The 27,351-nt window shown below is 62.5% G+C and overlaps 2 protein-coding genes across 10 annotated transcripts; one reads left to right on the top strand and one right to left on the bottom strand.

Annotated features, from left to right (window-relative positions):
- The first annotated feature begins 1,445 nt into the window (after positions 1-1,445).
- CBARP (CACN subunit beta associated regulatory protein) lies at positions 1,446-10,216 on the top strand. Of its 4 annotated transcripts, none has more exons than XM_024995114.2 (10): positions 1,446-1,529; positions 3,301-3,406; positions 3,494-3,633; positions 3,854-3,918; positions 4,266-4,410; positions 4,569-4,740; positions 4,971-5,108; positions 5,549-5,759; positions 6,915-7,098; positions 8,187-10,216. In XM_024995114.2, the coding sequence occupies exons 2-10, from the start codon at positions 3,308-3,310 to the stop codon at positions 9,247-9,249; spliced, it is 2,217 nt and encodes a 738-aa protein (XP_024850882.1). In that variant the 5' UTR covers positions 1,446-1,529; positions 3,301-3,307; the 3' UTR covers positions 9,250-10,216. The 4 variants fall into 4 exon arrangements, with proteins under 4 accessions (XP_024850882.1, XP_024850881.1, XP_024850885.1 ...); XM_024995113.2 differs by lacking the exons at positions 1,446-1,529; positions 3,494-3,633 and adding exons at positions 2,696-3,184; positions 4,030-4,103; XM_024995112.2 differs by lacking the exon at positions 1,446-1,529 and adding an exon at positions 2,697-3,184.
- Positions 10,050-27,351, bottom strand: STK11 (serine/threonine kinase 11). 6 transcript variants are annotated; one of them, XM_024995118.2, is made up of 10 exons: positions 25,973-27,351; positions 18,877-18,960; positions 18,207-18,296; positions 17,594-17,726; positions 17,374-17,510; positions 16,559-16,686; positions 14,424-14,481; positions 14,048-14,241; positions 11,871-12,084; positions 10,050-11,087 (listed from the first exon to the last, which is right to left on the bottom strand). In XM_024995118.2, exons 1-10 carry the CDS (start codon positions 26,260-26,262, stop codon positions 10,865-10,867), a joined length of 1,551 nt encoding a protein of 516 aa, XP_024850886.1. In that variant the 5' UTR covers positions 26,263-27,351; the 3' UTR covers positions 10,050-10,864. The 6 variants fall into 6 exon arrangements, with proteins under 6 accessions (XP_024850886.1, XP_024850888.1, XP_024850891.1 ...); XM_024995120.2 differs by having other exon boundaries at positions 11,071-11,157; XM_024995123.2 differs by having other exon boundaries at positions 11,078-11,165; positions 11,871-12,089.

Below are 27,351 nucleotides of genomic sequence, written 5' to 3'. Positions count from 1 at the left end.
ACTGGTCTCTAATTCCCCTTCCAGGGTAGCCAAGGGGACGGGGCTACCTGTTATCCAGGTCCCAAACCTGGGGTTATCCTGGAATTCTCTGCTGGACCGGTCAACAAGGTTCCTCCACCCAGCTCCGCCACTGCAGCCATTACTGGCTTGGATGGCCTCACCGCTCCTTCCTGGCCTCACCACAGTGCCTCGTCTACGCACAGCCAAGAGGGACAATATCACTCCCGTCCTGGGAACCACAAACTGGCTTCCCCCTGCTCCTCGGGCATGTTCATCTTCAGCCCACACACTCTGGGACCTCATGGACTTCGCACATGCATTTCACACGTGCCCAGAGCCAGCCTTCCTAGGTAGTTGTTCCCCTGACTGCCCCTTGTCCTCCTTTGGCAGTGTCCCCCTTTCATGCACTGAACACGCGTGTTCCCTCCATTGTGCTCCCCCCGGGGATATGCTCAGGGACCCAACACAAATGAACTTCTGCTCTGGGAGGTCAGGAGGCAGAGGTGAGCAGGGACACAACACACAGGAACAAGTAGCAGGCACGACATGCAGGGCCTCGAAGAGAAGCCAAGTGTAGCAGGGCATGGGAGCATGGGGTGAGAGTAAGAGCTGAAGGAAGCAAGGCAGGGAGCAAGCCGTTCAGGCCTGGCAGCTTCCGGGACAGAGGCCCTGAGGTTGGAATGATCCTTCCACTTTCACTGCACAGGAAAGCGGAGCCATTGAGCTGTATTGAACATAAGTCCGGGCAAACGGATGGGACCCCAGCCAGGCTGGTGGTAGTTGATGACCTTAGCATCTAGAAGGATGATGCATAGCTGTCTGAGAAAGAGCAGCTTTGGGGCTGACCTGACATGGAGTTTCAGCAGGGTAGTCTTGTTTGGTGGCACTCACAATATGTTGGGTTCCATTATCTCTGCCAGTCTTAACAAGGCGAGCCTGACAGTGCAGCCCACACAAGGGAAGAAAGATGGACACGTGCCCCGGAGCTCCCTGGCTGTGCACCCAATAGGCTCCCAAATTGGGAAAGCCATCGACGGGGAGTCTGTGCACCCCCAGGATACTGGGCTGGGGGGAGTCCTGCGCCCCAGGACCAACACTCCTTTGATTCCCCCTTCCCCTGAGGTCGAGGAATCGTGCGCCGTGGACCTGGAACGGAGATTCAGCTGCCTCTGGAGAGGGCGGCTCCGCGTGGGGAGGGGGCGCCCGGGAGCGTAGGCTCCGCCCCCCGCCCCCTCCGGAAGGGAAGGAGAGGCGACGGCCGGCGCGGAGCAAGCGAGCGAGACGCGGTGGCGAGTGCGGTTGGGGCGGCCGGCCGGGGACCGGGCGGCACCGAGCTGGTCGGAGCTGGCTAGCAGCCAACGCGATCACGTGTGCAGCCCCTCCTCTCGCGCCTACCTCCCCCGCGCGCCGCGCTCTCCATTCATAAATTCTCCTCCTGCTGCTACCGCCGCTACCGGGCGCCGGAGCCAGCCGGGAGCGCCGCGCAGCCGCCTGCCCGCCGCCCATGGGCCGCGCACCCCGGCGCTGAGGTAGGCGCGTGCGGGCCTGGGGTTGCACTGGGTCGGGCGGGGGGCAGGGCGAGGCCGCACGGCTAGCTCTGGCTAGAGATCTCCGGCCCTTGCCCGCGAGGCGGCGAGGCCGGAGGCTGAGAGCGGAGGAGCCGTGGTCGGCGTGGGGGCCAATCTTTAGCGCTCTGCACCCGAACTTCAGCGCCCGTGATAGGGACCCTCGCCCACGCCCACCGCAGCCTGTTTCCCCTTGAGAGATTCGGCCAGAGCCGTGGCATTTCCGCCCCCTGGCTTAGCCCGAGATTGAGACAAGCCCAAAGTCGGTTATCTGCATCTCACTTCTCGCCATCCCCATCTCCGGGGCCGGTTGGGGACGCGGGGGTGGGCGCAATGGTGAGCCCGATCCGGAGCCGAGACCCCGCGGGTCTTAAGGGTGGCCTGTGGCCAACCTTCGCCCTAGGTTCACGTCCCCGACTGCCCCCTAGAAGCCCACCTCCCTTACCCCTGGGCCTCCTACTGTCTTTCCTGGTCTCCTGTCAACGTCTCTGTGCCTCTGCCACCTCCTCCTCTAGCCTGAACTCATTTCCCGACCTACATAGAGGGGCCCCCTCCCCCATGGATGCAGGGGACCCGCGACCAGCCTCTGACCCGAAGTGCCGAGGACACCTGGCTTTTGCCAGGCCCCTCCCCTGCTATGGGCCTCGGTCCCCGCCTCCCTTCGTCCAGTTGGGTGAAAACCCCGATGGATTGGGGGCGCTGGAACCTGTGCACAGTCTCCCATTCCTGTGGGCAGGGGCCGCGCTTAGTGCCCACTCAGAGCTGCTGGTCATCCTTGCCCCAGACTCCGTTCCCTGACAATCCAGAGTGCAGCCGCCGGTCCTTCCCACCGGGAGGGCGCATTGGGGAGGGCGGTCAGGTGCAACGTCCAGGCAGTCCCTCTGCTGAGATCTGAGACCCTTCCTATCTCGGTGCCCCCAGCGTCAGGCAGACGTGGAGCCGGCCGGCTCCGGCAGGGAAGGGTGCGGCGGGGGCACGCCAGCGGCCGGCACCGGCGGGCGGCGGCGGCAGCAGCCATCTTGCCGCCCCGGGCTGGCTCCAGCCGCCCCAGTAGGAGGCCTCCCTCCCCCGCGCCCCCTCCCCTCCCCAATGCTCCCTGGCAACCCGCCTCCCCCTCCCCCCCCCCCCATCTCGGCCTGCTAGCTCAGTCACCATGGGAACCAGATTCTTGAGGGTTGGGAACAGATGCGCCTCCTTTGGCCTTGTCACTCCCACTAGCGCTGGGCGGAGTGAGTCCTGAACCTCCTGGAGTCGTGACCTGGGGATCCCAGGGCTCGGCCTCTCCGCCCCCTCCCCTGGCTGGACAGCCCCGCGGATGGTCCGAGTCCCGGCTATTTTGGAAGCCGTCTCCTGGGGCCGAGGCAGCCCCTCCCTCTCCCCGGATGGGGCAGGCCGGACCCCAGAACCCTGGGGTCTGGCGGTAGTGAGCTGATTCGGGTCTCAGTTTCCCCTCTCCTGGGCAGGGCTCCCGGCCTGCGCCACCTTGCCGGGCTGGCCCCACCGGCTGGGGAAGCTGGCTATTGGTACGCACGCGCCTCCTCCTTTACAAAGATGGGGACATGGAGGTCTGATCTGAGCCGGTGGGGGCTGCCTCGTGGCTCCCCCAGCACCACCACTCTGTGAGTCACCGCCCTGTGTGGGCCCCTGCTCCCGCTCCCGGGAAGGAAGACGGGAGAGGGAACGCGGGAGCTGGAGCTGAGCAGGCCCTGCCTCCGCCCCCCACCCCTCCTCCTAGCCTCATCATGCAGCCCACGGCCACCATGGCCACGGCCGCCGCTGCCACCACCACCGCCACGGTTGCCCTGACCACGACGTGGGACAACGCCACGGATCGCCCTACAGTGAGTGAGGGATGGGGGGAAAGGGGGGGACGGGGCTGCCAGAGGTCATGCCCACTGGCCCTGACCCCTGACCTGCTGGCCCCGCAGGCAGAGCCTGGCCCAATCCTGGACAGCTATCTGCTGCTGATGGTGGTGATGGCGCTCTTTGTCGGGGGCGCCCTCGCGGTGCTGTCGGGTGCGCTTCTGCTCTGCAGGCGCTGCTGGGAGGCGCACCGACGCCTCCACAGGTGCGCAGTCCCCTCTCCCCCACCCCCTCGGGGAACTGGGACAGGTCAGCGTGAGAGCTCCCCTAAGAGCAGGTGCAGGCATGCAGGCGTACTTCTAAAGGACAGTGCCCAGGCTCCAGTGAGCTCGGGATGCTGCCTGTTGGGAGCCCTGCTGGGGCCCCAGGGAGGGCAGCCAATCTGGGTCCTCAGGCCCACTGTGCTCTCTCGCTGCACTCCCCAGAGCCCCAGAGGAAGCAGAGAAGACCACCACCACCTACCTGGACAACGGTGCCCACCCCACCCAAGGTGAGGCTCCCTTCCAGGCCCTGTCCCAGCCTGTCTGCCCACACCTGGCCACCCCGCAGCCGCCCCCCTTGGGCCGCCTGACCATCTGTGTCTGTCTGTCTCCCCCACCAGACTGGGCGCGGCTCGATTCCGACTCATCTCTGTTTCCTTAAGCCCACGCGTAGGTGCTCACAGGCGCGTGCTGCGTGAGTGAGTGTGTGAGCGGATGAGCGAGTGCCCGTCCACCCTCCCACCCTGCCCCGCCCCTGGTGGTTAGCCGGGCCCTCTGTGCTCCCTTCCCAACCTCTCCCCTCCCTAGTCGCCTGCCGGCCCACTCGTGGCCCACCCTCTCTTGGCTCTCCTCGCAGACCCCGAGTTCAGGGGGGAGGATCCGGAGGGTCAGGACACCGAGACCCAGCGCTTCTTGTCCACCAGCTCCACCGGCCGCCGGGTGTCCTTCAATGAAGCAGCCCTGTTTGAGCAGAGTCGGAAGGCGCAGGACAAGGGCCGCCGGTAAGGAGGGCCAGTGCAGCGGCTAACCTGGGAACTCGCCTTGCCGCCCCCGCCCTCCCCAGCACCTGGTGGGCAGTGACAGCGGGGCTGGAGAGGGCACTGGAGTGTGTGTGGGGGCCCGGCTTGCCCGAGGTGACAGGCAGGCGCGCTGGGCGCAGGTACACCCTGACGGAGGGGGACTTCCACCACCTGAAGAATGCCCGCCTCACCCACCTGCACCTGCCGCCCCTCAAGATCGTCACCATTCACGAGTGTGACTCTGGTGAGGCCAGTGCAACTGCCACACCACACTCCACGGTTGTCCCCAAGGCCAGCCTTGCCATATTCCAGGTGAGTCAGGTGGCAGGTGGCCCGGAGCTCAGGGGTGGGACCCCAACCCCACCCCCACCCAGCAGGCACCACCTTGCCCACCCACACCCTCCCCCAGCTGTGCCCCTCACCTCAGACTGGGAAGTGGGGCCTGGCCAGGTCCAGTGGGTGGGGGTCCAGCACGCCCCCTCACCCACCCATGCTCTTTGACCTGTCACTGCTTCCTCCTCCCCCCTGGCTCTGTCCCACAGCCCCCGGGGAAGGCCCTCACCGGCCGCTCCGTGGGCCCCAGCTCCGCCCTGCCAGGTGACCCCTACAACTCGGCCGTGGGCCCTGCCAACTTCGGGATCAGCCCCTCGGCCTCCAGTGACTCCGGGGAAGGCAGCTCGGTGAGGCCTCCCCAGCTCCGTCCTCTGCCCCTCTCCAGCATGGGTCAGCCTATGGGCCTCTACCTGGTCCCCGCCCCGGGAGGAAGAGGGTCAGGTTATACATGGGGCCCACGTGCATTTGGCTCACCTCCTCCAGGATTGTCCAGCAGCTGGAGAGGGCATGGTCAGGACCATCCCAGGCTGTGGGACAGGACACCCCCTACCCTGTCCTGTTCTGGGCTGGGCAAGACAGAGCTGGCCTTTGCCTGGAGAGCCTCTCAGGCAAGGTCTGGGGGTTGGGGAGAGGCCCAGCCCCCCCTGGTTTAGCGTGGCCCCCACCCAGCCCCAGCTCTCTGCTCTTCCTCTGCACTCCAAGTGAGTGACAAGTGGCCCAAGCCAGGCGGGCACTCGGGCAGCAGGGAGGGGTTAGCGGATCTCAGAGCATCTCTCTTCTCTCACAGCTGGACACTGGGGCCAGGAGCGCCAAGCCTGGTGTGCAGGGGGCTGCAGCAGGGCCTGGGGAGGCGGGCCCAGGCTCTGGGGCAGGCCCCGTCCTGCAGTTCTTCACCCGCCTGAGGCGCCATGCTAGCCTGGACGGGGCCAGCCCCTATTTCAAGGTCAAGAAATGGAAACTGGAGCCCAGCCAGCGGGCATCCAGTCTGGACACAAGAGGTGAGCTGCAGCCGCTGGTGGGGAGTGAGGCCCAGGGGGATGTGGAGCAGCAGGTGGCTCTGCACCGTCGGGGGCGGGTGGGGAGGTGGTCCCCAGTCCCCACCCCAGACTGGCCAGCATCATCTGCTCACTAGTGGGCATCTGGCCCACAAGCTGGTCAGGAGGATGACCGGGGCTGCACACAGTGAGCCAGTAAAGCCAGGGCTTGTCCAGCTAGAGCGGACAACAGTGAGCTTCTCCCTTGAGGCCTCGTACAGTGTTTCTGGCGCTGTAGTCAGCTAGATGACATGTACTATGGTATGGCTGTGTGCCAGTAAAACTTTATTTACAACCACAGGTGGTCAGCCTTTGATGCTGCAGACCCCTCCTCATGGTGCCCTGGACACAGGGCTTCTAAAACCGCAACCCAGGGGCCATGCAGGTCGGGGGTGGCGGTGGTGGGTGTGGCACCAACTCCTGGGACCAATGCTGCTCACTGGAGCTCAGAAGGGCCAGGCTGCTAGGGCACTTACTGCCCTGGGTCCCAGTGCCAGGAGAGGCAGGGTGAGGGGATTAGGGACAGCACCTTGTTGGAGCCAGGCTCCGGCGCCATGGGGCGAGGGAGGGCTGATTTCTGGTTGAGTGCTCCTGGCCGGGAAGGGGAGGGGAGGGCTTGTCCTGCTGCCCCACTGGGAGCCTAGGTGGAGCCTGTAATTCCAGAGGTGATTACAGGCAAATGCACACAAGAAGCACGCAGAACCTGTCTGCTGGGTTACTACCATCCCCACCCCTGAGGCTCTACCACCAGTTTCCCTGGCCCACCAGTGAGGTGGGATCTGGAGCTGGCAGGAGAGAGCATCACCTCTCCCCCTCCCCTGTCCCTTACTTGGCCCTACCTTCACCCTTCAGCCAGGCCGTGTCTTACTTGATGACCAGGACAAGTCCTTGCTCTGGCCACACCTGCCTGCTGCCTTGGCACCTCCACGCATGCCCACCCTGGCCGCTGGGCTTGGTCCTGGTCTTCCGACCCTCAGCACCTTCGTTTCCCAGCTGCACCACAGGGTGGGATAGACACTCACCTGGTCCAGGCTGGTGTCTGCTGGCCTGGCTCAGATGTGGGCAGTGGGCCTGGTGCCAGGAGGGGCTTAGGCAGGTGGTCGGTTTTCCTTTACACAGGCTCCCCCAAGCGACACCACTTCCAGCGGCAGCGGGCAGCCAGTGAGAGCATGGAGCAGGAGGAAGGGGATGCCCCCCACGTGGACTTCATCCAGTACATTGCCAGCGCGGGTGACACCATGGTCTTCCCAAGCCCCCGCCCCTTTCTGGCCAGCCCCACCAGCCCGCCCCCCAGTCTCGGCAGGTATTTTTCAGTAGATAGAGGTGCTGGGGTGGACCTGTGGGCCCCTGCCCCATCCCATCCCCCATAGGTGGCCCCGAGGACGGGCGGTCGAGTCCCTCTGGCTCCACAGTCTTCCTGGAGGCTGCCTCACTGGGGCCATCTCTCCAGCATGGGCTGCAGAAGGGAAGTGGGGGAGAATGGGCAAGGGTTGAGGGATGGGTGGGGCCCCTGCATCCTGCTGAAGCCTAGGGCGTGAAGGTCTCTGCTGTGGACCCAGGGTACTTCCCGCTTGCTGGTGCTCCTGGGGCTGGACAGCTGCTACTCAGAAACTGTTATCACCACTTCTGGGGGTGCCACCCTCTCCCTCAGCCTAAGGGCAACTCCCAGGAAACTCTGGGCCCCTGTCAGCAGGATGGACAACTGGACCCAAGGAGCAGGGCAGGCTTCCAAGTCCTGGGTGCTTCCTGGTCAGGGAGATCACAACACTTTCTATGTGTTATCTTCCTCCTGGGTCCCTGTCAATCTGTGGTGGGGGCCCCTGGAGGGGTCACCCAGGTGTCCGGGCTCAGGTGGACTCCACTTGGTCCAATCCAACCCCAGCAACCCCTTGGTACACGAAGTTCTTAGTAAGAAGGCATTTCCTGAGAAGAACCTTAACTCTTTCAGGGCGAGGGGCCAACCCCCTGCACTACCAGCAGATGCCCTGGTCACATTTTCTTTTAACATTTTATTTATTTTTAATTGAAGGATAATCGCTTTACAAATCGTGTTGGTTTCTGCCATACATCGGCATGAGTCAGCCATAGATATACGTGTTATACATATATCCCCTCCCTCTTGAACCTCCCTCCCATCTCTCCTGTAAGACCCTGGTTGAACTGGCAGGCGCCAGGACGGCTCTGGGTTAACCCAAGAGCATCCAGGCCAAAGTGGACAGGCAGCACTCAGAAACATCATCTTCCACAGCCCGGCCAAGCCTAAAGGGTTCCCATCTGTGCCCATCGTCCTGGACCGAGAAGCAGGGTGGTCAGGAGGGGGCGGGGAGGGGACGCGGGGCGGGGGGAAGAAGGGGGGCCAATGCAGCCTCCTGACTGCGGCCTGGTTTGTAGGCTAGAGGCAGCCGAGGAGGTGGGCGCCGCAGGTGGAGCGAGCCCTGAGTCCCCCCTAGAGCGTGGCATCATCGCGGGGCCTGAACAGCTACAAGACTCAGATGGAGAGCGAGACGCGGGGCTCGAGCAGGCCCCGACCATCTACCGCGATATCTGGAGTTTGCGCGCCTCGCTCGAGCTGCACGCGGCTGCCTCTTCAGACCACAGCAGCAGCGGCAACGACCGTGACTCGGTGCGCAGTGGCGACAGCTCGGGCTCGGGCTCCGGGGGCGCCGCACCCGTCTTTCCACCGCCCTCGCCGCCACCCACACCCATGCCGCGGCCGGCGGATGGAGAGACGGGCGGACCACGCAAGCTGCTGCAGATGGACAGCGGCTATGCCAGCATCGAAGGCCGCGGTGTGGGGGATGATGGGCCCCCTAGCGCGCCCGAGAAGCGCTCCTCCTTTACGAGTGCAGGCCGCGAGGCCACCGTGGGCTGCAGCTTCGAGAGCCCCGCACCAGAGACACCCGTCCGTCCCCGCAGCCCGCGTGCCTGGCCTCGCCGCGCTCCGCGCCGCGACTACAGCATCGATGAGAAGACAGACGCGCTGTTCCACGAGTTTCTACGCCACGACCCGCACTTCGACGACGCCCTGTCTGCCACAGCACGCCATAGGGCGCGCGCGCACCCGCACCCTCATGCACGCAAGCAGTGGCAGCAGCGGGGCCGGCAGCACAGCGACCCTGGAGCACGCGCTGCGCCCCCCACCCCATCCACGGCCCAATCTGGTGCCCCCCGCCCCGCGCGCGCACCCCTGCGCCGCGGAGACAGTGTCGACTGCCCGCCCGACGGCAGAGCAGGTGATGACCCGGCCACGTCCTCCATCCCCGTCATCGAGGAGGAGCCCGGTGGTGGATGCCCGGGGTCCGGCCTGTGCGCTGGGACCCCGGGTGCGCTGCTGGACAAGCTGGCGGCCAGCCTCGACGACAGGCTCTTCCCACCGCGGCTGGCCCAGCCGGTCGCCGTGGCCCCTGCGTTGGCCACGGCCGCGCCCACGTCCCCTGACCACAGCCCGGTCTAAGCCTGCGCCCCGTGCCCACCTCGTCAGCTTATTCGGCACCGGCGGGGCCCCGGTGCCGAACATACCTGGGGTGCGACGCCCCGGCGCGCCTGCGCTGGGACCGCGGGCCTGGAGCACCAGCGCGGTTCCCCAGGCGCCCCAACGAGCGCACGCACAGTCCCCTCCAGGCACTTGGTAGAGTCGACTAGAGGGAGTGTGGGGGATTCTAACCCTGGGGTCCCGAGGGCCACACTCAACTTCCCTTGGCCCCAGACTGTGGCCTCGGGGTGTTGACGGGGGTTGCCAAGTGCGCGGCGCTGCGTCTCTGGCACATAGATACGGAAAGCGCATGCGCAGGGCTTGCATCCAGACGGTGTGATACGGACCTACCGCGCAATACGCATGCGCACAGCGCCTCTTCCAGAGACCAATGAAGCCTCGAGATTCGCTCGAAGCGCACGCGCCACGATTTGCGCCAAGACACAAGCGCAGGGACCGCAGGGCGTCAAAGCTCAATCTCTTGATTGAGCCGTCCCTGGCTAGGAGGTTAGCTCGAGGCCGCAGCCACCAACCCTTCGAAGCCGTTTACCTCACCGCGGCGAGTGCTCGCGGCAGTCCGCACCCCCCCCACACACCCCCGAGCAATAACCGCTGCCGCCGCCCCCAGCCCTGCACACGCCTTCCACCTCGCTCCTTCCCCGTGTCTGCACCCCACACCCGCCCTCCGCATGTTGAGCGGGCCGCACGCCCCGTAACCGCTCCGTCCAAAGAGCCGCCAGGACTCACCAGTGTTTTGAGACATAAAACCCAAATGGTCAAGGTTTCAAGTTTCCCAAGCTTTATTTATTGCCAAAAGATGGGGCAGCCCTCGCCAGCGGCCGAGTCGCCCTGCCCCGCCCCTCCTTTCGAAGCTTCCTGCAGTCTGTGTACCATCCAGTGATGGAATTTGTGTTCTGTTTTCTGGTTGATTATAAATATTTACTGCATACTCTTGCTTGCTCTGGGTTGTTTCTGGGAACCCGAGAGCGCAGACATCTTGCGGATAAGGGGATGAGGCACCCCCTAGCCACGATGCTGTGAAGCTGTGGGCCCGGCTGAGCAGAAGGGCCTGTGGAAATTTGGGGAGGCCGGGCTCCCGCTGAGAGCAGAGAGATCCAGCATGGCTAGAAGCAAATATGCTTAGGAGGCCCAGGTCTCCAGCAGGTAGCCCGGCCAGCCCCTCCACTGTGGGACCCACAAAGGGACCCAGGCTCAGGCTCAGATCCCCTGACAGCATGCTGCCACCCATAGTTCCCAAACATCCCTCACAACCACAGCTCAAATCCACCTGTTTTATTTTTTGTTTAAAAAATAAAAATAAAAAGGAACCAACCAAACAACAAACACAAGGAGGCCGCCTGGTTCCCTTGGGCATGGGCATGCATCTGGGTCAGCAGGCCTGCACATCATGCCCATCCCGCTGCGGCTGTGGTTGATATGAACACATCACCAGGTGTGGGAGGTGCTAACCAGTGGCAGAGTAAAAAGAGGAGTTGGGGTGGACGAGAACCAGTAGTCTCAACGTAAAGTGCATGGCGAAGGCTGGCATGGGGCCACGCCGGGCCCTCTCCCTCCTCCCCTAGCTGGGGGAAGGGGCTCAGCACAGGATTGCAGTCAGCAGGAGGTTGTGTCCACCGGCTACCGAGGGAGGGCCAGACTCCAGTCCCTGCTGTCCCCCAGCCACAGCCCTCCAGGACCCTCTGGCTTCCAGAGGAGCAGTCAGCACAGAGGGCGCTGTGGCAGCCTTCCTGGGCAGTGAGCAGCAGGCCAGCTGTCGATGGGAAGACTGAGCAGGACCAGGCCAGGCTCCTGGGGACGGACTAAGACCAGGACACAGGTGGGTCACTTCTGGGCCAAGCAAGGTCCTGTGTCACAGGCAGCATGCTCTCCCTGGATCCCTCCAGAGGGTGGGGAAATGGAGACCTAGTCACACAGTGCTGTCAGACACCTCCACTGGCCAGGGAGAGCTGCGCTGCCTCAAGGGCCCACCCCAGGAATCTCTGGTCGCCTGGTGGGATTAAGCAGGGCCCTTGTGCCACAGATCCAGGCCTCCCTGCAAAGAGCTTCTACCCTACCTGACCGGTTCTGATACTGGCAGGTAAGTTCTGTGGGGGCCATTTCAGGGGCAGCTCCCAGGGAGAGGGGGCATGGATGGACAGGGGCTGGACCCTCAGGCCTCCACCCCACTGCTCATATCCTGAGTGGCAATGAGTGTGCAAGCACCTGTGAGGCCCACCCAAAACGCCCTTTGTGGACTGGGTGGTCAGGGCTGGGAGGAGGGAACAGGGAGAAATGACAGCCTCAGTCAGAGCACAGCCCCCTGCACTACCCCACCCCCCAAACTCCTCCAATGCCAGGAGCAGCCCTGGGCTGGACAGGAGGCAAGCCCCTCGGGTCTGCAAAACAGCCTGTCAGCTTGAGGGGCCCTCCTCCTGCACACACACCCCTCCAAGCCCCCGCCCCACACCAAGTAGCCAGTGTTCTGCAGAAAGTGACTTCCTTCAACTGCAACCCAGACCCCAGGAACAGTGACACAAACCAAGACAGTAGTGTCCACAATGTGCCCCACCCCCCTGACCCCTCTGGTCCCGGTCCCATCCTACCTGCGGGCAGCCACCCTCATTGCTGTTTGCAGGCCGACAGCCGGCGGATCTTGCTGCTGGCCGAGCAGGCCTTGCGGGCAGGGTTGGAGGCGGCGCTGGCCCGGCGCTCTGCCCTCGACCTGGTATTCAGCTGGGTGGTGTCGGTGCCATTCACGCACACAGCCTTGGGAAGGACCCGGTTCTGTGCACTCCGCCCAGCCTCCTCCTCCAGAACCTGACCTTAAGAGGAGAGGGCCAGAGTGTGCTGACTGGGGATCCCAAAGCACACACACTCTGCATCATTCCTGCCTGAACCCAGGGCCCCCACCACCTGTCCCATCTGACCTGCCACAGGGCCTCATCCAGGGAGCGGGAGGGCGGGCCTTCGAACCAACCGACCAGAGTCAGGCCCAGCCCACGCTCACCTGCCCGTTCAGCTGTGAGAGGGGCTCCGCACTCAGGTGAGTGGGAATGTGGTGGAGGACCAGAGGCCTGGGGCCCGAGCCTTAGCTCTCTCACCTGGGTGAAGGCCAGAGCCCACTGGGCCCTGTGGAACACAAGTGGCTGTACTCAAGCCAGGCGTCCAGACTTGATGTCTCTCTCGAAACAGCCCACCCTGGTTCTCCATGCCAGGCACAAAAGAACACAGAGGCAGGTTCGGGCGCCTCCCATACCCCATGCCTTCCTGCACGGCCTGCCAGCCCTCACTGGTTCCTGGGGCCCTGCTTCGTGCCTGCTGAGCGGTGGGGGAGGGAGGGGTGCAGGAGCCCATGCTGACCACAGCACACCCTCCTCCCGTGGATACCAGGAAACCACCACAGCTGCCTCGAGCCCGTCTGGTCCTCACACAGGAGTGAGTTTCCACCAGCGGCATGTGGGGCCTGACTCGGCCTCTGGACCTTACTGGAAGCCACCTAGGCATGTGTACAGGCAGCAACTCAGGTCAGAACTCAAGAGCATGGCAGGGTGGGCGGGTGTCAGGAGCCTGCTCTAATGGGGGACGGGAGTGCCAGGGCGCCGAGTACCACAATGCTGCTCAGACCACCAGGGTTCAGCCTCCAGCACAGCAACCAGAGCTGGGGGTTGGCCGGCAGGTAAGGAATCTGCTCCACTTGCCCTCAAGGCACCAAGGGCACTGGCCCAAGCAAAACCCCTCAGGGTGGGTGGCAGGACGAGGGACAAACCAGGGAGACCCTGGTGAGCAGATCATGAGATAGGACTGAGCAGATCATAAGACGGGACTGGAGCAGCCCCAACACAGCCTGCCGTTGGCCTAGGGCAGTTCGGCAAGGGGCAGCTGCCTGATCCCGGTGCAGGCTTGTCCCCCATCTGGAGTACGGACATTTCTGGACTAGGGGTCTAGCTTGGGCCCAGACAACTGCTCTTGAACAAACATTCCACACCAAGGAAAAGTAGCCCAGGCCTCTGGCATAGGCCTTAAGGGACAGCGTGTAGTCAGTGCCCAGCGGGCCTTGGGGGGGCCCAGCAGGGTCCACACTCAGCCAGCCAGACACCTGTCCCAGAGCCCCAGTGCCTCCCAAAAGAACACCTTGATCCTATCCTGCCAGGAACAGAGGTCCAGGAGGCCTGACTTTGGACTGGGCTGTGGCCGAGTTTCCCAGCACAGGGTCTCTGACCTGACCCCAAGACCCCAGTGGGAAATGGCTACAGCCAGCCACCATGTGCACCAGAGGCCTGACATGTCCTGGGAGTTTGGGTCCGTGCCCACAGGCCACCCTGCACACAGGCTCTTTCTACAGACAACACCTAAGTCCTGGCCGACGAGCCAGAAGGAGGCAAGCAGGACCTCACGTGCGATGCAGGCAGACCTTTATGCGGAGCCAGTGGAACCAGCCCTGGGGCAGCACAGAACCACGGACGCGGTGGCGGGGCAGTGGCCCAGCCTCCCTCACACCCTGGGCAGGGTCAGCGAGAGCCCGCAGTGCACAGGGTGCGGGCAGGGCGGTGCTACACTAGGGCCTGGGCTCTGCCTGGAGCTCCTCCAAGGCCCTGGCCTCAGCTTCCTCTCCAGAAAGTTCTGAGCACGGGCTCTCCCGTGGGCCTCTCTCTCTAAGCCCTGCCTCAGACGCCTCCTCGCCACCTGGGGAAGAAGGCCAGGCATCAGCAGGGCACTGGCGCCAAGAGGGCCACTGGACCCTTGGGCAGAGCCCCCGGCCCTCCCCTCGATCGGGGCTCACCCGGCACTGTGAAGTCCTGAGTGTAGATGACGTCGTCCTCAATGTCGAAGAGCTCGTCGTCCACGTCGTCAGCACAGCCGTGCAGGTCCTCCAGGTAGGGCATCACTGTCATGCCCCGCCACCGGTCCTTGCAGTCCGCGCTGGGCGGGATGGGCACCGGCTGCTCAGCTGGTGGGTGCTTCTTCCGGAACCAGCTGTGGGAGCAGGGCATCAGGGTGTCCAGGATGGCTCCCCACACGGGACCACCCTCAATTCCCACAGAGAACTACGTGGCGTGCAGAGATGGAGAAGGGTGGGGCCAACAGGAAAGACTGAGCCGGCAAGACCCCTGCACCCGACCCTCCCCCTCCAGCACCCAGCCGGGCCAGGGACTCACCTGTGCTGCCGGATCTGCTGTATGGAGAACCGCTTGGCCGGCTCATACTCCAGCATCCCTGCCAGGAGACCAGCCGGGGGCGGGGTCAGCGCGGGCAGAGGCCCCGCCCCTGCCTGGGAGGGGTGGGGGCGGAGGGCGTGGCGCATGTGAGCGGAGCCCCGCCCCCGCTGCAAAGCGAGGTCAGGAAGGAGACCGGAGCAGGCTGGAACACAGGACAAGAGCCCACCCCAGGGATCCTGAACCTGTCCACACGTCCCAGGAAGACAAAGCACAGGGGTCGACCCTGCAGTGCCCACCCGGCTCTGGCCAGCAAAGCCTGTGACTGGCAATTCCTGCCGGAACCCCAAATCCCCAAGGCGGCAGCAGGAGAACCAGGGGCCTCCAGGGGGACACACTCTAGAACCTGTGTGAAGGCCTTTGCCTGGAACCCGGACATGCAGAATGGGCAAGGCAGCCCATAGGTCTTGCTGGGCTGCCCTGAGGTGGCAGGGCTACAGGGGTGCAGAGCCCACAGTCCCTGTCTGCCCGCCACCCCCCAACCACCGCCCCCCGCAGGTGGCTCTGTTCTCAGAAAAGTGTAACTCTGGGATGCTGGCACTCAGAGCTGAGCCTGAGTGGTGCAGAAGAGGAAAGATCATGGTCACAGCCCTGTTGTGGGAGAGCAAAGGCAGGGCTGGGGTGGTGTTCCAGAGACCTGTGGGCAGGAGGCTTGCCACCCAGCTAGGCAAGACCTCTAGGCAGGCCCAGGCAGAGAGGACAGGACACTGCCTGGACCTGGGGGACAGGGACAACCAAGACCCTCCGCCATCTCATCAGCCAGACTTGGGGCTGCTTCTTATTTATTTCGTTGCACTGGGTCTTAGGTGAGGCATGAGATCTAGTTCACTGACCAGACATCGAGCCAGGGCCCCCTGCATTGGGAACTTGCAGTTGTAACCACAGGACCAGCAGGGAAGTCCCCCTAACTTGGGACTGTTTCAAGTGTTTTATGAGTGTGAAGGCAATAACAGGTCATCATCTGTGTCACTGGAGCAAAGAAAGCTTAAAACTGAGAGAATTCCAACCCATCAGTCCTCGATGAAGAAGGTCTAAAACATCAGTCCTTGCTAGAGCTGGGGGAGGCTGGGGGTGTGTGGTGGGGGGTTGGGCTGTGAGCCTTCAAGGAACACTTGGGCAGGGAGGGCCAGGTCTGAGTCTGTGGGGCTGCCACCTCCCACATTCCAACAACACCCTGGGAGGGCGGGAGCCCAGTGCCTGGCTGCCAGGGTGACCCTGATGTGGAGGGCGGGACTGGGTTGCACCACTGCAGAGCACTTGAACTGCAGCTGCTCAGCTTCACTTCACCTTCACTAACAACCAGAGAACTGGCGTGACTCCGTCATCAGGAGGCTCCGGAGCCACGCAGGACTGTGAAGCTGCTTGTTCATCTGTAGGCCACATACAGGCTAAAGCACGGATTAGGTGTCCGGCACAAGCCGAACGTCAGGTCAGTTACACAAGGCCCCGGGATTGCGGGCAGAGGACCTAGGACGGTACCAGTCACACAGGCAATATCCTGGATGTGCTGTATCATCAAAACTAGCTTCACCAGGGAGCTCCCTGCCAGTCCAGGAGTGAAGACTCTGTGCTTTCACTGCTGTGGACCTGGGTGCAATCCCTGGTCAGGGAGTAGGATCCCATAAGCCACGTGTGGTGTACAAAAACATAAAACACTAACTTCAGCCAAACCCCAGGATGCTGGTGTGGCTTTATGGGGGCCACCTTGGGTCAGGCTCCTGGGGGGGGGGGCAGTGCCACCTGCTGAGCATCCTGGGAACTGCAGCAGAAAGAGGTCCTGCAGGAGACCCCCCCACTCACTGTTACTTCCCCTAGGGATGGGTAATCAGGACAGGGTGGAACCAAGACCCAGGGCAGGTGGCAGAGCCCAAAGGAGCCAGCGACCCCTCCCATGCTCCACTCGGGCTGCTCTCCAAGCCTGGCTAGGCTGTGCCCACCTCCCATGGTGGGGGGGGGGGGCGCGGTGGTGCAGGCGGCTGCAGCACAGAGATGGCTCAGCTCTCAAGAAGCCAGTGGTCTATGGAAGACCTTCGGGAGCCCCCACACCTACAGCCTAGCATTCACCCTGAAGGCCTCACCTCTGAGCAGGTCTGAGAGTGGGGGCCCACAGTCCCCCGGTATGGTGTAGTCCCCCTTCCCGATGTTCTCAAACAGCTTGTAGATGTTGTCGCCCTCGAATGGGTACAGGCCTGTTGTGATGTTGTAGCTGTGACCCAGGAGGACAGACCAGTCAGAGCCTGCCCTGTGGCCCTGGAGCCTCTGCCACACTCCCCCACCCCCACTACACACACACACACCCCACCCCCTGCAGGGATCGGACGTGAGGACGATGGTCTGGAACACACAGTGCTGCTGGCTCACTGTGAAGACACGGAAAGCCACTGGACTGCGCGCTCTAACAGGATGGGTCAGGGGACATCTGTCAGTGAGCTCTCAGTGGAATAAAACGGATGCCTCTTTGCCCAGACCATTGGCTGCCTCACGGGGCTGCAGCACCAACTCGCCTTGGGCGGGAGAACACAGGCCCCCTCGCTGCTGCCGGGCTTATAGAGGGATAGATGCAAGGCAGTCTGGGTCGGAGCCAAGCATCACTGGCGACTTGTGGTATCTTTAAGAACTCAGGCCCAGGAGTCAGGACAGAAAGCCTCGCCCGAACAGTGATGGGTGACTCGCGCAGGGGAACACCAGCACAAGGCCGAGGTGGGCAAGAGGACAACTGGTCCCAGTGCATGTGCCCCTCCCCACAGGCCTCCTGACCGTGGCCTCCCCAGACATAGGGGACCTGCCAGGAGGGGCAGGTCGTGAAGGCCTGGAGTCTGAACCGAGTGCCTGGGGCTGGGCTGGGTGAGTTAGAGGGACCCTGGGCTAAAGGCACCAGGCCCAGGGCACTTACAGCGTGACTCCAGCTGACCAGATGTCCACCTTGAAGCCAGAGAAGGTGTCCAGGCCATTGGCAATCTCAGGTGGCTGGAATGCTGGAGAGCCCTGGCTGGTCCGGCACGTGTCATCCTCAGCAAACGGGTGCAGTGCCTGTGGCAGTGCCAGGTAGCCCTTAGGAAATGGCCCCAGGGACTGGACCCCGTACCCCGTCCGCCCCGGGCCCCCCTACGCACCTCAGCCACACCCAGGTCAGAGATCTTGAGCGTGCCACCAGTGGTGAGCAGCAAGTTGCCGGGCTTGATATCCTTGTGCACGATGCCCTGGCTGTGCAGGTATTCCAGGCCGTCCACCAGCTGGCAGAAATACCTGCGGGCACAGCTCTGTGACCACCACCCAGGGCCAGCCACCTGGGCTGTGCTGTCACCCTAGTCTCTGGCCTGGAAAGAGCCATGCTGCTCACCGCCCCTGCCCCCCGTCCCCTCCTACCACAGGCCAGCTGGTCCTCCAAGCAACTGGGGGCTGACTCTCCAGGAGAAGTTGGCCTTGGGGCAGTGAGGCCCAGTCAGGGGCTCCCCCAGCACCAGGAGGCCTCACAGCCTCAGGCAACGGGCATGCAGGGCAGTGTGTGTGCAGAGAGGAGCCAGTGGGCTGTCACAGGGCATGCACAGCAGCCAGGGTACACAGTCGCAAACTGGGCGCCAAAGCCCTGAGTTTTAAAACACACTTGAACTTCCATCTCACTCGTGCTCAGAATAACCTCTCTGAACACAGGACCAGGTCCCTTAAGGCCCTGGCCCTGAGTGACCTGCAGGGGCGGGGGCAGTGGCGGGGCTCGAGTTCACTCACCCATGGGCCTGGCACACAGGGAAGCGCTTCTCTGGCACACTGTCCAGCATCTCCTGCATGCCACACACGCAGTACTCCATCACCATGTACGTGGGCCGTGCTAAGGAAAATACGCAGCAAGCACCCCGCTCTGGACAGGACAGGCCCTGGGACACAGACAAATGCTGGGGGTGGGGCTGCACCAGAGGAGTGAGTAGGAGCACTTGGGAGGGATCATGGGCATTGCAGTGGATCCCCACCTCTCCACAGATCCTCCAGCGCCTTCCTGTGGAGCTCTGTGCCGCCTCCGGGCTCAGGCCACACAGCCCAGCATGAAGGCCCCTGGTTGTTCCATCCCAAGGAGGAGCTTAAGCCTCGCCCCCAAGGGGAGTGAGGGATAGAGGCCCAGGGGCCCTGGGGAAGAGAAGGCTGGAATAGTGGGGGGGTGGGGAGGGAGTGAGAAAGGGTGGGAGCCAGGGTCAGGTCGAGGCCCCCCAGCCACACCTCTTTGTGAAAAGCCCAGTAATTCTGCATCTAAAAGGTCAGAGATAGACCCCTCAGCAGGACCCCAGGCCCCTAGACCTGGCCTCTGGGAGTCGCAGCTCAAGAGGAAAGGGGAAGGCCAAGCAGACTGCCAATATGCCCACCCACCCGTGGGGACATGCCCAGCTCCCCACCCCCTGCAGGATATATCTTCTGCTTCTCCTCGTTGTACAGCACATCCACTAGCTGGATGACGTTCCTGTGCCGCAGCCTCCTCAGCAGCTGGATCTCCCTGGAGAGAGGACGGGTGGTCAGTCGAGTCCCGGCAGCCCGGGCACACCCAACATGTGGAGGGCACCGCATGGAGGGTGCCAGGTCTGCCAGAGCCCAGCAGGGCTTCAACACAGCAACAAGACCAGGAACATCCAACACTTGGACTGAAGATGCATGGAGACCACAGCAAGGGCGCACAGGGGCAGCACAAGGGGTGTGGGAGCTGGGACTCCAGAGACAGCCCTCTCCACCCCCACCCCCACCCCGTTGCCAGTGCAGCTCTGAGGATTCTCTGCAGGAGCCGGTGGTAGTAAAGGGGGAAAAGTCGGAGGTCTGTGAGACGGCTTCGAAGAACGCCGAACAGTCACCAACTGACCCAGCACCTTCACTCAGGGTATGTGCCTTGGAGGACTGAGAACATGCGACATGTGCACATGTGCTCATGGCAGCACCATCCATGGCATGGAAGCCCAAGGGTGGACACAGTGTCCCTCCACACCCAGGAGCATCCCTCAGCCCTGAAAAGGAGAGAAGCCCTGATACTTGCTACCACATAGACGGGCCCTGAGAACACGATGCTCAGTGAGAGAAGCAGACACAGGACACGCAGGGTGTGATCCCACTGATGGGAAACGTCCAGAACAGGCTGATCCACAGACACAGAGAGTGGGTTCCTGGTTGTCAGGGGCTGGGGAGGGGATAGAGTGACAGAGGAGACAGGGCTTCTTTTTGGGGTGATGGAATGTCCTGGACCTACACAGAGATGACCATTACTAAAAAGATACCAAGTGCCACGAAACTGCATGATATGTGAGTAATACCTCAATAAAGGTTTTGTAAAGTTCTCACCAGGAAGCCCATGCGTGATACATAAGAACATCAGGGCAGGTGAGGGCCCGCCCTCTTGAGACTCAGCTCCCACCCCTCCCACTGTCCACATTTCATGAAAAGGTCGCCTATTCCAGAAAACCCACACCCCACCCTCACAGACCAGTGCACGATCCTGGGCCCTCATAGTGGAGGTCCTCCTTCCACGCGGATCATGGCCCGGCACTCAGAGCCCCCACTTCCTAGAGCCAGTGCGCAGGAGGCCCTCCACTTGCAGGAGGAAACACAGCTTCACAGTGGCTTCTTGCAAGCCCACTGGCTGCTCCGTCCCTGCCCAGGGTCCCCTCTAGGCCAAGAGGATGCACATCTAAATTCTCCTCTGAACTGAAGCAGGGGGAGGTGACTCAGAGGCTTAGCCCCGGGTTCACATCATCTGGCCACCAGGGTGAGCAGGGACCACACACACGGCAGCTCCACCTGGGTACTGACCCTGGCTGTGCGGGCTCTGTGGGTACGTGGGGAGCAGACTCTGATGTGAGGAGTCCCCCTACATCGTGACACAACCACCACGATGTCTCCCAGTATCTCTGGGTGTCCCTGGGGACAAGGCAGTATGGTGAGTCCTGGTGGGTGGGAGCAGACTCCCCAGCCTGCCTCTGGCAGGGCCTCCCTCAGCCTGCCCAGCTTGGGCCCACTGTGGACCAGCAGGTCCCACTCACTCCTGCAACAGGCCTTCCCAGGCTGCTGTGGGCCAGGCACTGGGTCCGTGGGCACCCTGTCCTGGGGGTCCCCTCAGACGCTCCAGGCCCACCAGCACTCCTTGGCAGTGGCCCTGTGCTCCCAGGCTTCCTTCCCCCATCATCTCATAGCTCTGACTCCCAGCCTGCTGCCGGCTCCCCAGGGCCAGAGCTCAACTGTGGTGACTCAGGGCCCCTCCCCTGCCTTTAAGTTCTCCACCCCTTCTATCCGACGGAGAGGTGGACACCCCAGGCCGCCCAAATGGAAGCCTTTGTCCTGACAGTAGTGACGAGGCGTCTGGGGTCTCTGCCGCGTGCTGCCTGGTCGGAGTACAAAGCAGCTCCTTGCAGAGGTGCCAGGAGAGAGGGCCCCAGGGAGGGGTCCTGGGGCAGCTCCCTCAGTGTTTGATGTCTGCTAAGGTAACTGGCCAGCAAGGGCACCCACCACGGGGACGGGATTTGCAGCCCAGAGGGGAAAGCGGCACATGGCGGCAAACTCAATAGAGAGCCCGCAGGCTGGGGCGGGGATGGGACACAGGGCCCAGTGCAGACCAAACTCCTGAGGCATAGGGACAGCTCAGGTGACCATCCCCATCAGCCTCCTGAGAAGTGAGTGAGCCCGATGTCAACACCAAGGAAGGGGCAACACCACCAGGGAAGGGGTCACGGTGTCAAACTCTATGAGAAGAGAATTGCACACCCACAAGGCCAGGACTGCAGCGGAGACAGCACAGACACACACTCCGAGTGGGTGAGGGGATGCAGGAGGATCCCTGAAACATGCACTGCAGGGGCCGAGATGTTCTCGTCACCTAGGAATAGCACCACTGGCCAGAGAAAAAGAAAAACATTATTTAAAGAAAGAGGAAAGCCGGGCGCTCAGCCAGGATGCAGGAAGTGAAATGAGAGGAAGCAAGCCTTCCGGTCCAGCCGCAGTTGCTCAGGGCGGGCATCGCAGGGACCTGCCTGTGGTGCTGGGAGCAGAGTGGAGCTGGGGTGGGCTCGCTGACCGCCCACAAGGGGAGGGCAATGAAAGAGCCGGGTCCTAAAGCACTGGAGTTCACAGAAGAGTGCAGCTGCCCCCATGGCAACCCACCTCAGGGCCCCGGGACCGGCCACCTCGTTCCCTCTAGATGCTGACGGGTCCACAGAGAGCAAGGAAGGGGTGATGGCTGCTCTGGCCGAGGGACACTGAGCAAGACCCCCTCACCCCTTGGTCCTTCTGCTGATGCTTTCAATCATGTGGCGAGGGGCAAGAGACGAAAATGAGGAGAAACTCAAGAAAAGTGAAGTTCAACACAACACGTGCTCGCACAACTGCCAAGCACCACAATTCCTAATGGGCATCAACAGGGGATGACCCATGCATCCACTGATGGGGATGGATACACATGTCCACACACAGGGGCAACAGGAGTAGATAACCCACACGTCTACTGCTAAGGATGGATACACACGTCCACACAACACACCCACGGGCATCAGGAGGGGATGACCCACACATCCACTGATGGGGTCAGATACACATCCCCCCACACACACGGGCAGCATCAGAAGCTCTGACACTCGCTATCATGTGGATGCACCTGAGAACACGAGAGGAGCAGACACAGAACACATAGCGTGTGATTACACTGATGGGAAACGTCCAGAACATGCCGATCCACAGAGAGTGGGTTCCTGGTTGTCAGGGGCTGCGAGGGGGAGCAGGGGTAACTGATGACAGGGATGGGGCTTCCTTTTCGGACATGGGCTGTTCCAGAACTAGAGATAGGTTGTGGTCGCACTCTCCAGGAAAGTACCTGACCCTGAGTTACCTGCTCACAGCTGAGTTTCAAATCATGTAAAACGTGTCTCACTAAAGCTGTTCAGAGAACATGCCACCTCCAGCTGTGTAGTAGACACATGATGATGGGCGACTGGGCTGTGACTTCCAACAGGCTTCTGGGTGAGGGGCCAGCGTCCCCCATGCTCTAGCCTGGGCTGTCCCCATGGCCCCTGGGCTCCATTGCATATAGTCACCCCTAAGTCAGGACGTGCAATGAGATCCTGGGTGCCTCAAGGAGCAGCTGTGCCCTAGTGATGACAGGTGGCCTCAGGGAGGAAGCTTTACCAATACCTGGATAGTGGGGGTACCAGCAGATGCCAGGACCTGGCAGAGGCCACTTGGGATGGGAACGAGGGCCAGGAAAGTCCAGGCTAAGCTACAATCCCAAGTACTCACTCTCGGGTCCAAGAGCCCACCAGTCACCACTGCTGGCCTGGAGACTGGCACTGGGCACTTGGGCCAGGACGCAAGGCAGGAGCACCAGGAACACTGATAAAGAAGGAGGCTGGCAGGGCCCCAAGTTGCCAGTCCCGGCTCTGCACAGCTCACCGAGCACATGCATCAGGCACACAGCAGGCACAGGCCCTGAGCTGCCCTCTCACAGAGGGAACGTGGGGCGGGAGCATGGAGACTGTCCCTGCTTCTCAACAGCTGATGGAAAAGCTCACAAAGAATAGGACCTTGTGACAGGTGAGAATCCTGTAAGCTGGGCCCATCTGCCCTCCCAGGGGTCAGGGCAGAGGGGTGTGTACCCACCATCTGTACAGGCATGAAGCCCCAGGGCTGCTCCCAGCCAGGGAGGCACCAGCATGGCCTCTGTGGCTGACCGGAAAAACAAGCAGATACAACTTATATGGAAAATGACCCTTTTCATTCAAAGGTCCTTGGATTGGTAAAGAGAAGTTCAAAGGTGTCAGTGTTAAAATGACAACTGCTTTCTTTTTCACTTCTTGATGCTTTTCTGAATGTTCCTATTTTACAACAAGAACAAGTTAGCATGACTTCCCTGGCAGTCCAGTGGCTAAGAGTCCAAGCTCCCAATGCAGGGGGTCCAGGTTCCATCCCTGGGTCGGGAAGATCCTGGAGAAGGGCATGGCAATACCCTCCAGTAGAAAACCCACGAACAGAGGAGCCTGGCAGGCTACAGTCCATAAGGTTGCAGAGTCAGACATGACTGAGAGACTTACACACATAAAAAAAAAGAACAAAGAGGGACAAGCACAAACCACAGCAGCCCTCCTGGGAGGAGTCACAGGAGGGGAGACTTCCTCTGTCACACACTGCATTTCGTAAGGAATGCGTCCATCCCAACTGGAGCTGCGGGACTCCTGAGGCTTGTCTGGAAAGTTCTGGACACTTCACTCCATGAGAAGAGTCTGGAGTTGAGTTTATTAAGTCTCTCCAAGACAAAGGAGCCTTTTTTCTTCTTTGTAGCTGCCTGCCAGCAAGGCTGACCCAGAAGCCTGGATCTTGGGGCCCTGCTTGAATGCCCGCACAGAACAGTCCAGCACATATCGTCAGGATTCAGGACAAGGGAACAGGGCACTCAGAGCAGGGCTCGCCCTCATGACATTCAGGAAGGAGGCACGGGGGTTCTAACCTGAAGGCACATACCCAGCAGGCCCTCCCAGCACCAGCCCACAGGTGGCCAGCCGGCACGGGGCCAGAGCTGAGCTCCGAGAGGGGAAGACCTGTGCCTCTGGGGCTGAGACGGACAAAAGGGCCCGACCCTGCAGCTGTGGCACCTCACAGCAACCCCCAGGCCGCTGTGGATGCCAACCACCCTGCCTCCCCAGGCTCAGTCTCCCCAAGGCTTCCTCCAATGGACACTGTCTTCACAGTTCCAGAGACCACAGCTGATGGCTCAGGAAACCAGAACTGGGAGCCGTGATCTTCCGTCGGATGGCCAAGCAGGAGGGAATCTCTGGGTGGTGATCGCCCTGTAACTTGACCTTGGGCACATACATTTGCAGATGGGGAGGGGCTACCTCAGGTGTGCGTCACCCTTTGGAAGAACTGGGCACTCACCCACCTGACACCTCTCCCTCATCTCAGGGTGGGGCATCTGCAGATGTTCCGGGTGCCCCACTTTCTCTGAAGCCCCCGGGATGGCCAGCAGTGGCTGGGGTGGCCCTAACCAAACATCAATTGGTGCTGGAAATGAGCCTGGCCCCTCCCAGCTTGGGATGCAGCAGAGCATAAGGCACCAGACACTAGGGCGACCTGCGCCAACTCCATCCAGGAGGGCTTGTCCAGGCTGGAAGAGTCCAGCACCCCACTCCTGGGACAGACCAAGGAATGAGGCCTAAGAGGAGCCAGGAGGACAAGGACCAGCCCTGGAGAGAATGTGTGTGTGGGGGGGTTCCCTTTCTGCCAGCAGCATCCAGAAGCCCACTGGCCCTCAAACCACAGCGGTGGCCAACTGGTAGCCCGAGGGTCACCTCTTCCCCACACACTTCTGGATTAAGAAGAAAAGGTGACTCAGAGAAACAGGGAGTGGGGATTGGATCAGAAGTGTGGCCTAACTTAGCCTGCAGGAGGGCACTGGCACCCACTGTCACCTGGCCTGTCTCACCCAGGACACTGGTGGCCCCTGCCTAACCCTCACCATGCAGGTGGCAGATGTGCACAGAGAACTGGCTGGGCTGGCTCTGGGACGCCTGGTCCTGCCGTTGCTGGGGGTCCATGGCTGGGGCACGGTCTGCAACCGGTCTGGCCCCACTGCCCTGCTCTCCAGGTGTCCCACAGCAGACAAAAGCAGCTGGGCGCTCACTGTCAAACTGCCCGGAGAGCAGCGGGGCTGGGGGGAGGGGTGAGAGTGATCAGGGAGCAGCACTCCCAGGACCTGCCAAGGTCACCAGCCAGTCCTGCCGCCTGGCCCGTTAGATAAAGCCTTGGGCTGGGGTAGGGTGGGATCCCCAGGCAGCAGAGATAAGGAGAGGGTGTCCCCTTCCAGAACTAGCATAAAGGACGGAGGCAGGGCTCCCACCGCCTTGGGGATGCCTATGGCCAGACAAGCGCCTGAAAAAAATCTGTGTAAAAAGTTCGCCTGGACACAAGCCGACCCCCACTTCTCAGGAGCCACCAAGCCTGCAAGTCGTGGATGTGTCCTGTGGCACATCCCAGGCGAGTGAGAAAAGGCCAAGTTCCCCTCTGCAGACTGATAAACCGGTGCAAACAATTATTTTTGGCAACCGCAGCGTCCCCCTCCAACAAGGTAAACAAATGGCGTGTCCCGGCCCTAGTAACAGCCTCACGCTGGGACGAAACCTGCTGGCGGCAGGCAGAGCCCTTTCCGAACCCAACTGCTTTTGGTTTTCCGAAGCCAAACCAACGCTGGCCGCCTCCGCCGGGTACCTGAGCCCTCCGGACAGCTAAGAGGGCACAGAGGGAGAGGGGCGCCCCCTTCCGAGGAGGGCCCCGCCGCGGCTGAGAGCAGGACGCAACGAGCGATCCTGACTTCACTAAAGTTCCCCAAAGAGTTGCCCACGACTCTCCCTGGCTGGTCGACTCGGGTGCTTAAGGAAACGGAGGACGGAAGAAAATAACCGAGAAGAGAAGGGAAGAGGAAGGGAGGGAAGGGGGAAGAAGGGGGCCGCCCAGCGGCGCGCGTCCCCACCCAGGAAGCCCGGACTTACTTCTTCACGTTGGCCTCCCCGTTAGGGATCCTCCGCAACTTCTTCTTCTTGAGGATTTTGACGGCTCTTCTGCACAGTGTCTCCGAGTCCAGCACCTCCTTCACCTTGCCGTACGACCCCTCCCCCAGCAGGTCCCCCATCAGGTACTTTCCGATGAGCTTGGCCCGCTTGCGGCGGGGCTGGTAGATGACCTCGGTGGAGTCGATCCGGTGGATGAATGTGTCCATCCCCACCGACATCAGCTCGCCCTCTGTAAACATGCCCAGTTGCTGCGGGTCCGCCACCTCCATCCTGAACTCCAGGCCTCCGACTCCGGCCGGCGGTCCCTTATCCCCTTTGTGAACTTCGCGGGGAGCGGTTCTTCCTTTTGTTTCTCCCTCCCCGCCCCGCCTCAAAATTCCCTTCTCCAAAATTAAAAGTCAACAAAATCGAAAAAATAAGAGAAAAAGAAAAAAAATAACAAAGGAAAACCCTCTTGGAAAAGAAACGATTGTACTGAACGTAAGTTCAAAAGGCGCGGCTGGTCCAGAGCCCGGGCAGCCGGGCGTGCGCAGCGTCCCAAGTTTGGGGGCCGCCCGACCTCGGACCTTCGGGGCGGGCAGGCGCGTCCACGGGGGCCCTCGGGAGGCCGGTGGGGCCGGGAAGTGCTAGGTCATCCTCCAGGGACTTTAGACCCTCGAACGAACACGGACGCGGCCGGGCCGAGTCTTCTCCGCGCCGTCCATTACCAGCGGGCCATGGCGCGCGCCCGGGGTCCCGCGCAGGCCAGCTCTGGGGCTTCCAGAGCTGGACAGGTGAGCTTTGCCGGGAGCAGGGCGCGCAGCTCGGGGGCGTTTCCCGCCGTCTGGGGCGCCCGGGACGCCGGCAGGTGCGTATCCGGAGCGCGCGGGGCACCTTCGTCCAGCTCGTCCAGCTCGGCCAGCTCCCGCCAGCGCCGGGGCTGCCCGGGGCCCGCCGGCTGCAAGGAGCAAGGCTCGTCCAAACCAGCCGTCGCCCGGGCGCCCGCACACCGGCCCGGGACACCCAGCGACCGCGCGGGCCCGGCGGGCGCCTCGCCCCAAACGGCAGCCCGCGCTCGCTCTCCGCCCGAACGCCGTCGGTCGCGGACAGCGGGGCGCGCGGGGCTCCGGGCAGCCGAGGCGGCGCAGGCCGCAGGCCCCGGACCGGGGTTCCCGGAGTTGCCGGGGCCCGGGCGGCGCGTATCGCGCCGCGGCCGCCGCGCGCGTGGAGCAGGCGGGGCGGCGCGGGGGCCCAGCCCATGCAAAGCGGCCGCTCTGCCGGCCGGCGCCCGCCGCCGCTACCGCCGCGCCCCGCCTCAGTCGCGGGCGCCCCGGGCCTCCTCCCCCTTCCGCGCCCGATACGCCGCCGCCATCTTGTTT

This window comes from Bos taurus, chromosome 7, assembly GCF_002263795.3.
Source record: "Bos taurus isolate L1 Dominette 01449 registration number 42190680 breed Hereford chromosome 7, ARS-UCD2.0, whole genome shotgun sequence".
Classification (NCBI taxonomy): domain Eukaryota; kingdom Metazoa; phylum Chordata; class Mammalia; order Artiodactyla; family Bovidae; genus Bos; species Bos taurus.
The sequence above is the reverse complement of the archived record's forward strand: the minus strand, read 5'-3'. Positions and strand labels throughout refer to the sequence as shown.

Bases quoted from the DNA above. Each gene is read 5' to 3' on its own strand.
- CBARP (XM_024995112.2), top strand. From the start codon at position 3,117: ATGGGGACATGGAGGTCTGATCTGAGCCGGTGGGGGCTGCCTCGTGGC. The intron at 4,411-4,568 runs GTAAGGAGGGCC...CGCTGGGCGCAG, and splicing joins GCGCAGGACAAGGGCCGCCG to GTACACCCTGACGGAGGGGG. The intron at 7,099-8,186 runs GTATTTTTCAGT...CCTGGTTTGTAG, and splicing joins CCGCCCCCCAGTCTCGGCAG to GCTAGAGGCAGCCGAGGAGG.
- STK11 (XM_024995118.2), bottom strand. From the start codon at position 26,262: ATGGAGGTGGCGGACCCGCAGCAACTGGGCATGTTTACAGAGGGCGAG. The intron at 17,511-17,593 runs GTGCGTAGGGGG...GCACTGCCACAG, and splicing joins CTGACCTGGGTGTGGCTGAG to GCACTGCACCCGTTTGCTGA. The intron at 12,085-14,047 runs GTGAGCCCCGAT...TCTTAAGGTCAG, and splicing joins TCAGGACTTCACAGTGCCGG to GTTCTGGAGGAGGAGGCTGG.